Raw genomic sequence first — 11,701 nt, 5'->3', positions numbered from 1 at the left:
AGTTAAATATTATTTATGAGATGTGAATTTATGTGAATAAGTCAACAATGAATGAATAAATATGCAAATGTATAAATGAAGAAATAGTATTCTCGAATTGGGCCCGTGCCTCACAGGGGAAACTCTTTACTACTATATCGTACAAGTGTCGGGCAAAAATAATTTAAGTGATAGATAGTATGAACTATGAAGGAAAAGATATTGTACCGGTATTAAAATTTGATTTTGTTACAAATATTTGATTAATGTAAAAACTTGCGAAAGTTATGTGACATTATACTATTACAATAATAGAGTCATACATTTTGGAACATCTCGAAATTAAGATAGTGTCATACATGTTGGGAGAGATGGATTAATTTTTAAGTTAAATCAAAACAACACTATTAATTGGCACGTATGCCAGAGTCATCGATGAAAAATCTGATTAATATTATTTAGAAAATGTTGAGGGTCGTTAGATCATTAATTGACAAAGTGATGGTTTAATAGTGTTGTTTTGATTTGACAATTAGTGATATTGACAGAAAAAAGAAAATTGGTTCGTAATATATAAGGTTTTTCTAATTTTGGTTCTTGTGTTTTATGCTTGAGCATATCTATAATCAAGTTTTCATCTTTCTTGCAGACTGTGAACTTATTGTCTTTAAATTTGAGATCGTTGAAGGAACTCATAAAGTTTAGATCCTGAATCCGCGTACAAACTCAAGCATGTCTTTTGTTGACCCTGTATTTGTGGTAAAAATCTGCTTAATATATATAATAAACCCAATAAGCTGCTTTTGCTAGAATTCATAACTCAAACTTAAAATTTTCACTCTGCCTCTTTGCTAGACCGGTTGAAATGTATCTTTTTCATGTGACCATCTATAGAAGGGAAAGTTGAAATGTATCTTTTTCATGTGACCATCTATAGAAGGGAAAGTATGTTCTAAAAAGCATGAAGTTTCAACCTTTCATTTCAGGCAATCAGGAAAAATATAACATCTTCTAAACCTCATGTAACAAATAAAAAAACATGAATTTAGGAAAAAGAAGAAAATGAAAGGAGATTCCACCCAACATGGCCACCAACCTGCATTTCATTTTTAATTAGATTAATCACTTTAAGGGGAAAAAAAAGTAGCATTATTAATATGCTCTTATAAGAGTGTAATGGAAGCAGGAAAAGTAACATTGAAGTTTTACACAGAAATGTACAAAAATAAGCTCTAAAGGTCATGAGATCCCTTTAGGGAAGCTGCAAGAACCTTGGTGCTCATTCCACACCACCAACCCCCTCCTCAACATTATTTTGAGATAACTGAAAAATCCCCGAGGGCCGATTAGCACAGGATTGAAACTCAAAACCCTTTTCTACTAAAATATCAGGCTCGCTCGTTGTCTGCAGCAGGGTTTGAACTATGATGTGCGCTTAATCCACACATTAACATTGCTTTAGAGGAAGAGCAAGATTACCGTTTACATATCTCTGCCTTGGCAAGCGCCTCGTTCTCTTTCCCCAACCGGTCAGGCTTTTTTCCTCAAGCCCCAGCTCACCAGAACAAGGCTGGTTTACTGGAGGTGGGCAATCTGCAGGAATTGTTGGGGAGGGATCGGCATTTGCTAAACGCTTCCTTCCCCTACCACTCTTGCCGGTTTTCCTACGTGACATGGTCGACTGCCAAGAGGATCCACTCGCTTTAAACAGTTCTTCGAATTTCAAAATATCCTTGTTCACCTCATACCTAGATAGGGAAATAAGACCAGGAAGAACGTCCCTCTGGAAATCTTTCCGTTGCCTTCCCCTTTTTCCTTGCCCTCTTCGAGGCCGTTTTGGTAAGGTAATGGCAACTGTTTCTTCATTGTTATGGCTCTCCAATGTCGGCATTTTATAGGAATACTCTTCTTCCTTCATATCTTCCAGCTTGAGTGTCATAAACTCAAAGTAGTCAAAGCCATTGGGAATGGGATCCTCTTCAAAATCGCACGCTGTAACTGAGCAGATCTCTCTAGCAATGGATTCTTGTTGAACACAACAGTGAGAGGAGACCAACTCAGCAAACCATTTGAGGGAGTCGCTAGTTTCAGTTTGCAACGCATCATTCATTTCTCCATTTGCACCGGACATTGAGATGGAGATTATAGACTCAGCAGCAAGCCTCATGGCTTCTTCATTCGATTTATTAGATTCTTCTAATGTATGTTTAGATTCCCCAAATTCCGCTTCATATTCAAGAATTGCTGGAGCCTCTAAATCTATCTCAGTGGTTGCAATCCTCACCACAGCCCGAGGAAGAGAAGGTGCAGATGGAGCCTCTTCTTCATCTAAAGACAAGTTCAAATCAATTTGATGCCTTAGACTAGAAATGCAACCATTTAGTCCCTTTTCTTGAAGAAAATCCTTGGCTTCCACCTGACTTCTAGAAACAATCTCGTCTCCTGAAATTTTCGTGGCAGTAACATTGTCAACATTAGGAAACGCGGTGTTTGAGAGCCCACTTTCTGCATGCGAGTCCGTGGGGGCACTGAAAATTGGAACACCAAAAATTGTCCTTATTTTAGTGCTGTCACTAACTTCAAAAATAGATCTCGATGATATGGTTCCCTGCCTCTGATCTATAATTTGAGAGGAATTGACAGCTGTGTCTTCTCGTCTGAAAAACAGCTGAGAATTATTCTGCAAGGAGTCTAGATTTAAGTGATAACAATTTTCCCTCCCTTTAGTCTGCTCTACACTTTTCTGTGACTTCACCACTAACCAAGGCAATGTCTCCCGGGAGTTTTCCTGCTTCCTTCGACAATCTCCAGATACCGGCGCTTTTCCAGACGCTTCAGTTCGAGATACACAGGAAGTTTCCCTGTCAATCCTCATATGCGTGTTGCTTTGACAAGACTCAACGTTCCGCAGGAGTTCAGTATAACTCTGAGAAAGTGGTCGAGATTTATGAGTGGAAGTCTGCACATTGGAACAGCTAGCAGGTTGCATTTGATTTTCTTCATGAATTTCTACACCAAAAATTGTTTTCTTCCTCTGGTGTTCTGTATTGGTTTCCTTAAATAGAGAGTGCCTGAAAAGTTGATGACCTTGCGGTGACTGAAAAGCTTTAGGTAAAATTTCAGCAGTTTCAAGTCTTCCAGAAGATTTGTTATCGCGTTGCTTTTTCTCTGAAACAAGAAGTAGCAATGAGATCAAAATATGAGGTGATAGCAAAGATATTAACATCAAACACAACAGTTCAGATAAAAATCAAAATTGCTGCAGCATTCTCACTTATCAATAAATCTTTTCTTCCCTTTAAATTAGGTAGTCCACACAATGCATATAAAGCATGTAAATGTGTCTGAGTGGGAGAAGATTGATAACATTCTCAAGTACATGGAAGTAAGCACAAAAATACGTCTGGCAACTGTATATCACAGGATTGCCTAAAATATTACTCTATTTGTCCCAAATTATTTAACACCTCTTTGGCATTTTGGGACCAAAAACGTTTGACACCATTCCATTAGTATTATTGCTATATACAATTTTCACAACTTTTGCTAATTTAAAGGTCGACGTGATGTTTTTTCTACCAAGATAAAATTTTCAACTATTATTGAATATTTAGTTCCACTACCACTCATGTAATGTATACGTCAAATTGATACTTAAAATTCCTTGTCTAGTCAAACTACTATATAAAATGAGAAATGGAAAGTAAAAACCAACCGCGACAGTTAAGATGTTTCACGGCTGCCAACTAAAACAATTGAAAATTGAAAAGAAGGGTTTACATCATGAAAACAATCTTACCAACATTTAATTTAGAAGTTATCTGCTCTTCTCCATTCCTGTGAGGCGGCTGGTTGAGGCAAATTCCACCGATCCTTTTCTTGACTGACGTTGGAGAGAATTTCCCCCCATCATAGATGTCATCCTCGAGGCAAGTACTGCTGCTTATATTTATATCCGGCACCAACGGAGAAGCTTCTTCAAGTGGTAAAGGTTTATTCAAGTCAGCCAGTTGATCAGTTCTTTTTGAGGAAATGGCTCTATCAAGATCAGCATCAGAATGAAATTCTAAAGCGCTGGCAAAAGGTGTCTTTGCATCTCTACTTCGGGGGATCTGATAAATTTCCTCAACAGGGTTCCCTTGAATGCAAGGCAATCCCCATTCGTTATTTACGCTCCCATCAACTGCAAATCTAGAGTTAAACATTTTCCTTTGGAACAAACTGCTACTAGGCAGGTGAGATTCACATTCCTTTGAACTTTTAGCGACTTGGGAGGGGAAATGACTGGACCTACTATCGTTCTTTACAAAATTAAAAGAGGATTGATTCTTAGCAGTGTCTGTGGTTGATAGCTGACCAGCTATAGAATCCAATGAAGGAAAATGAGACAATGGAGGAATTGACTGGAATGTCTTCATTGGATGGTCAAGCATTTCATTCCTTTGAAGTTCATTCATTAGATCCCTTTGTCTTCTATAAAGCCGGTGGAGTTCTTGGAGCTGCATCGGTAAACCACATTAAAAGCATAAAAAATGTTGAAAAAATGATCTCTTTATGTTAGCCCTATATAGAAAATGAAACAATTTGAGTGAGAACGTGATTAAAAGTCTGAATACCTGATGCCTGAAAACTGTCTCATGCTTCAAAATTGTCTGTTTCACTTTTTCTTTGTCACATTCAAGATATCCATCAACCGGTTGCGGGGGCAAAACTGAGTCAGTGCACTGATTTCTTTTCCTTGACTTACTTTCATGATTTACGAGCCATGGGATGTTAGTTCCGTTGGTATTTAGATCAGTCATAGAGCAAAATCCTGGCAAATATGTCTTGCATTGTATTTTAGTTCCCATTCCTGCACTCATACAAGGAGTAGAAAATATATGATCATAGTAAAATGATCAAACACCAAACAAAACACTAAAGAACTCTAAATTAGAGCATAAAAATCAAGAACATATTTTCCGGGGAGATTATGACAGTGACTAGCTCAATAAAGAAAGCAGGCAATCCAATTTATTTCAGTTCAATGAGCCAGTATACTTGCTTGAAAAAATTCGCCAATTTTATCAGCACTTATTTATCTGCATTATAAAAAAGAGCATCCCGGTGCACGAAATATCCCACATTCAGGCAGGGTCCACAGAAGTACCGCTCCCCAAAGGGGTGTAATATAGACAGCACACCCTAATGCAAGCATCAGTGGCTGATTCTACAGTTCTATCACCGCAAAGTATATCAATAAGAAGTAAAAAATTGACAGGAAAAATAGGGGTAAAAAGGAAAGAATATTAACAGTCACAATTTTTACACCAGTTTGAGATGACCTATAAGGTAACTGTCTAGTAATTCCAATATAGTAAACTAAAAAAATACAGTAAATGAGAATAAAAGTACTCCTACTAAATTTTCGAGTCAATTTCTGGAAATGAGGGCAACGCAATCTATGGCTTATCTTGACTTTGGTCAAACAAATTAATTCCTTATTTTCATGAAAAAAAAAAAAACATTCCTTGTTCAATTTTTTACTCAACAAATGTATGAAATATTAGCAGAAAATTTCCAGTCCAATTATCCAATTCTCTTATATTTCCTCCTTTTTAGTAATCGAAACATATAGATCAAATCCAAACTGGAAGCTCAAAACAGCAAAAAGAAAACTTAAAAGAGTAAACAACATAGAAGAACTGAGAGAATAAAGAGAATTACCTCAAAAAAAATCTGCTAATTCCTCCCAACAACCTTAATGAGAATTCTCTGTGTCCAGCTGAAACTCCCTTTAACCAACAATTCAATAATTAAATAAAAACAACATATTAAAAAAAACAAGTACCCTTCTGCTAATCAATCAGAAGAAGCTACATGTAAGAGAGATCCCAGATAAGATTAAGATCTCTCTCTCTCTTTCTTTTTCTCTCTCTACAGGAAATGAAGTCTTTGCAATGACTTAAAAAATGTCAACATGTGGTCTATTTGTTATTCTCATATACTTTTTCTTTCACCTGGCTTCAATCATTTATTTACCCAATTGGCTGGCTATATTTGATAGTTATATAACAGCGTATCTAATCTAAAAGAATAATAATATTAAAAGATTTTCTGGGCTTTTGAGGAAGTGAAATGAAAGACACATAGGTATTTGTAGCACATTTTCTAGATTCTCTCTGCCCCTCACCTCTACTCACTTCCGTGCTTGTTGGGGTACCCTCTTTATTTTTTATTTTTATTTTTGTTTTTTTTTGTTTTGCTAGTATTTCTTTTATTGACACTAATATATTACTATTACGACTTCTAATTTATATATTTTTTATATTATTAGTGTATTTTAACCGGTAAGAACATGCAACTTATCTTATTGTTTGCCCTAAAAATCGGGTAACAATTAAACTTGTAATGTGATTTTAAGGATACGTGATTTCACTTATATTAATTGATTAACTTAGAAATAAATGATGTGAATTTACAAGAATGTAAAATAAACCAATGCTTGGACAACGCCCTCGAGCTGATGAACCCTCGAGAATAGTGAAGTAAGAACAGTTAAAGAGCAGTAAGTTGATGAATAGAGGAAGAAATATTATATTGCCTTGATATTCGTGAATGTAAGATGTTTGCAAATGGGGATCCCCTTTATATACTAGAGGAATCTTAATTATAGTACAATTCTAACTACGGAAGTAAATCTCATGATTGGTACAAATAACCGCCGTTGATTTGATCTATTCCGAGATTTCCGCCTTGATCTTCGACCGGTTACGATTATCTCGCCTTTCCGTTATTGTACTTTACTCGAAGTCGGTCATACTTAATCTCGATTGTTGCTGGCCTCGGTCTCAAGGGACACTTCGATCTTCAGACTCGATGCCTTGTCTTCGAACTCGGATCTGATTCATTACGAGGCTACCCCCGATGCAACTCCCTTATCTCGATCAAACAGTAAAATCAGGTAGGCCCCATTTTGACCGTATACACTTATATTTTAAATTATGAATCTCATTTTTTATGAACGGTTATCATATAAGTGATTATCATAGTAAGGTAAAAGAAACTCTTGTTACTCGCTCCGATCCATTTTAATTGTCATGTTTCTCTTTTAAAAGTATCTTAAGAAACTAAAAAGAAGGACTTTTTGACTACTATAGTCTATACCCTTATTTTGACGGGGAGCCTTGGAGCAATGGTAAAGTTGTCTCCGAGTGACTTATATGTTGGGGGCTCGAGTCGGGAAAGCAGTCATTAATGCTTACATTAGGTTAGGCTGTCTACATCATATAAACTTGGGGTGCGGCTCTCTCCGAACCCTGCGTGAACGCGAGATGTCTTGCAGTAGACTGTCCTTTAGCAGGGGCGGACGTAAGGTAAAAGTGCTGGGTTCAATTGGACCCAAAACTATTGACATGGGGTAAAAATTTATATGCAAAAATCCACCAAAGTTGAAATAAATAGTAGATCTGACTCATAGATTTAAAAATATAACGGGTTCAATACTAAAAACCTTAAAATTGAACTCATAGAATTTCAATCCTAGATCTGGTTCTGCCCTTTAGTCTACCTTAGTGCTATCTTCACATTTAGGTTCTCTATGCTATGTAATCATTATTCTTTACTTTCTAAAATAACTAATACTAAGAACACAATAGAAAAATTTAACTAATATCTTCATTTTTTTAAAATGATAAATATTTTGAATCACTTATTTTTGGTACCATAACAACTGAAATGGAGTATAATTTTAGAAGGTAAAAAAGATATCTTTATAACTTACAATAGGAAAGGTCTTCGACTCCTCAACAGTTTCCTAAAGCTTCTTTAACTGACCTCATCCATTATCATGAAAGAAAAAATCTAAGTATCTGATTAATAATCACGCGCAGGAGCAGTGTTGGATAATGCGCTTTCTGTTTAAGACTGACGGAAAGTACAAAGTGTACGACAGGACTCAGTTGAAAGATATGGAGGCCGAGAGTTAGCTGACACGTGGAACTGGGGCGCGTGGCTGAAGATACTCTTTGTCGTGAATTGACTTTACAACTCAACTTACTCCGTCCAAAACTATGGCAAACTTCGGAATAGATAAAGAATGCTCGATATTTTTGATTTGTTTTTTGGTAATAAAATGTATATATCTTAAAATTGTAAAATCTATATTATATTAAAAGGAGAGTAGTTTGCAATGTGGTTAAGCCAAATGGCAAGTTAAAATGAAGCCACTTGGCAATTTTAAGACAACATAAAATATTTGAATTATAAATGGAAAAATATTTAATGAAAGTAGTAATCCAAGATTTTCTATAGGTATCTTTAATTAAATTTGTGTTCAGTTACGGTAGGAATCCTTTTTTGAGCAAAAATCAATTAAAATTTCGTTGAAAATCTCATACACTAATTTTAAGTTGAAATTATAATTCTTTATTTTGTACAGGTTTTGTATCTAACCTTATTTGTGAACAATATACATTATTATAGGTATCTTTAATTAAATTTTGTGTATAACTCAGTTATGGTGGGTATTCTTTTTTAAGAAAAAAATATTTAAATAAACATTTTGTATCTTACAAAATCAACAGTTCATATCCAACGGTCCCTTACTATTGAAAAAATATTTGTCACAAATTTTACTTTAGAGCTAAAAATAATTTTTTTAGAAACATGTGATGTAATTAAATTTCTATATCTATATCTATCTATATTATATCTATATTATATTAAAAGGAGAGTAGTGAAGCATAAGGTGAAATCAATTGGCAAGTTAAAAAAAAAAAAAGCAACTTGGCAATTTTAAGACAACATTAAAAATTTAAATTATAAATGGAAACATAATTAATGGAAGTAGTAGTTCAATAAGAATTATTTTTTAATTATGATACAAATCTCTATTAGTAGTATAATTTAATTAACATTTTTTTTGTATAATTATGGTAGGGACGAAATAAATTATGGTAGGGACAAATTTTAATTAATTGATCAAGCTTTGTAACTAACCTTNCAAGATTAAGTTTGATAACCTTTTCATGATTAGTAATACTGTAATTATGCAAAGCGAATTTCAAGATGTTGGGTATTTTTATATTAATATTTAATAAAGGTTATGTGCAAAATATATAGTACTTAACTACGGTTAAGTACTAACAATCGTAGTTAAATAAAGTGACATGTGTTATTTGTTTATTGGTTGGATATAAACATCCGGTACGGATAAGTTTTTTCCATCGCGTATCAATTTTTTTTCTTGATTTAGGCCAATCTTCATTCCAAAATCTCTAACGAGATAAAATTCAATTTTTAAATAGGTAAAATTAACTGATAAATCTTTAAAGAATCTTGATAAAAGTATTTATGCCTAACTGTTTGTTTTTAATACTTGGTCACAAAAATAACCATAAATTTTATAAGATATTCCTGCAAATTAAAGTCTTTGGAAACAATAAATAATATGAGGATTTATGTGGAGAACAATTTCTTCCTATATTGAGTTGGTTAAAATGGATTAACATTTATCATTTTCAAGAACTTACAATTTTTTAAAAATATTTTATAACCCAAAAAACATTGCTTAAATAATATTGGTAGATAAAATAGAGTGACAGCAAAGCAAAACATTGATAGTTAATTGCTCAACAAGTTCATAAAGAAGTACTTTATATAAGTTCTATATCAAAATATATATATATATATATAATGAGGTTATATTAATGTTTCCAATTCGGACAAATAAATATTTTATACATAAATAAATATATTTTAAAATAATAGTTAAAATATTGCTGCAACAATTAGAGTTTTTACGATTAATATTTGAATTGAGTATTGCTAGGTTAAGTTTAAAAGTATAAGATGATTTTTGAAAATGTGGTCCAATGGAGAAAATAGAAGAATAAGATATATTTGAATTTGAGATGTGACCTTTTTTTAATATGATAAGAAAAATTATATTTAAGAATATGAGCAATAGAGTCAAAGTTACTATTGAAATAATTATATTTATTATTTATATTATATTAAAATGAATGCGATAAAAGTGGATATTAAATTCAAGTAAACTAATAAAAAAAACCTTAATAATATTAAGTACTGAATATACAATAGCAAAATAAGAAACAAGCAGAGAAAAATCAAAATTTCTATCATAAAGAACAAAAAAGGATAAAACTCATTTAAATTTGATATAAAAAAGTTTTTTTAAGTATGATAAAAAAAAGGTCATGATGTGGACAAGGCCACATAACTGAAGTTTAATAGATTAAAAAAATTAAAAAATATCAAAATATTAATAAATTAGAGATAATGCGAGGTTATTTATAGAATTAGTTTTAAAATAAAGTAAATATATAATGCTTAAAAATATTATTATTGAATTTAAACTATTTAATAATTTTGAGTATTAATTTTAAATAAAATAAATATTTTTTTCAATATTAAAAAATCATACATCGATTTATATAATAATATTAAAGGATATAAATAGATTATGATATTAAATAAAGAGGTATGTTAATGAAACCCACATAAGAAAATAAAATACTACATATTAGGTAACTTAATAGCAATAATCAAAAATTTAAAAATATTTAATATTAGAAATAGAAGGGAAAGACGCTTTGAACTTGAGATTTAGATTAAAATTATGATGAATACGCTCAAAATATGAATAGGATAATAGGACTACAAATTAAAATTTTACTAGATAAAAAACTAAAGATTGGATAACAAATTAAATCCAAGGAAATACAAAATAAATATCTCATGTGGGTGGGGAGGGGGGGAGATTAGCCTCATTACTTCCCACTGGGCGATTTTATGAACGAAAATTAAAGTCTAATTTGTATCCTAACGTTAAAAGAGAAAGAAAATTTAATTACATGTGATACAAAAAACAATTATTATAAAATTTAATAGATTTAAAATATAATAAGAAAAAACTTATCTATTAATATTTTAAAATAATTCAAAGTTATAACTTAAAATAAGACATGATATTATATATTTTGTTTATTGGTAAAATATTAATGTAAAAAACTAATTAAAAATTCATAGTAGGGAAGAGGATGTATAAAGAGGAAAATAGAGATAGTGTGAGAATATTTATACTTTGAATTAATTAAGTATAAGGAAATTAAATAATTAAATAATACTCAAAATATTATTGAAAGATTTAAATGAAAAAAGAGTTCCAAGTAAGAGGATAAAAGTACAAAAATAAATTAACTTTTAGGAATAGAAAAATTTATATTTATATATGTTTATCAAAAGGACAATAAGCAAGATATCAAGTCAATTGGTAAGCTAATAAAAGATTACATGAATATAACATTATTAAGTAATAGATAATGCAATAACTAGAAGCAAAGGTTAAAGAAAGAGTTGTTTTGGGTGAAAATGTAGAAGGATAAGACTTATTCGAATTTGCGGTGAAACATAAAGTGATAGTAAGAATTTTGCTAAATAATATGCTCAAACAAGACATATCACAAATGTGATATGTTTAGTATTATTTAATAGATCACAAAATAAAATACAAGTACTAAATCAAGGAGTTGGATTGTTACAGATATAAAATAAAAATATAAATAAAAAGAAACATGTTATCTCGAAGTTTTAAATTTTAAGGTAATTCCAATAACTCAATTTATAATTTGATATTTGTATCCGCGCATTGCGCAGGTACTAATACGAGTAGTAGGAAAAAACTGTATAGCTTTTCAAATAGTAAGACTGTCATATAAAA

At 32.0% G+C, this 11,701-nt stretch overlaps 1 protein-coding gene across 1 annotated transcript; it reads right to left on the bottom strand.

Moving 5' to 3' along the window:
- Positions 1-1,076: 1,076 nt before the first annotated feature.
- LOC109241319 lies at positions 1,077-6,083 on the bottom strand. Its single transcript, XM_019408049.1, has 4 exons — positions 5,686-6,083; positions 4,596-4,831; positions 3,779-4,478; positions 1,077-3,147 (listed from the first exon to the last, which is right to left on the bottom strand). The coding sequence occupies exons 2-4, from the start codon at positions 4,827-4,829 to the stop codon at positions 1,427-1,429; spliced, it is 2,655 nt and encodes an 884-aa protein (XP_019263594.1). The 5' UTR covers positions 4,830-4,831; positions 5,686-6,083; the 3' UTR covers positions 1,077-1,426.
- Between the last annotated feature and the right edge of the window lie 5,618 nt (positions 6,084-11,701).

The sequence above is a fragment of the Nicotiana attenuata genome, unplaced genomic scaffold (genome assembly GCF_001879085.1).
Source record: "Nicotiana attenuata strain UT unplaced genomic scaffold, NIATTr2, whole genome shotgun sequence".
Taxonomy (NCBI): Eukaryota; Viridiplantae; Streptophyta; class Magnoliopsida; order Solanales; family Solanaceae; genus Nicotiana; species Nicotiana attenuata.
This window is presented reverse-complemented; position numbering and strand designations above follow the sequence as displayed.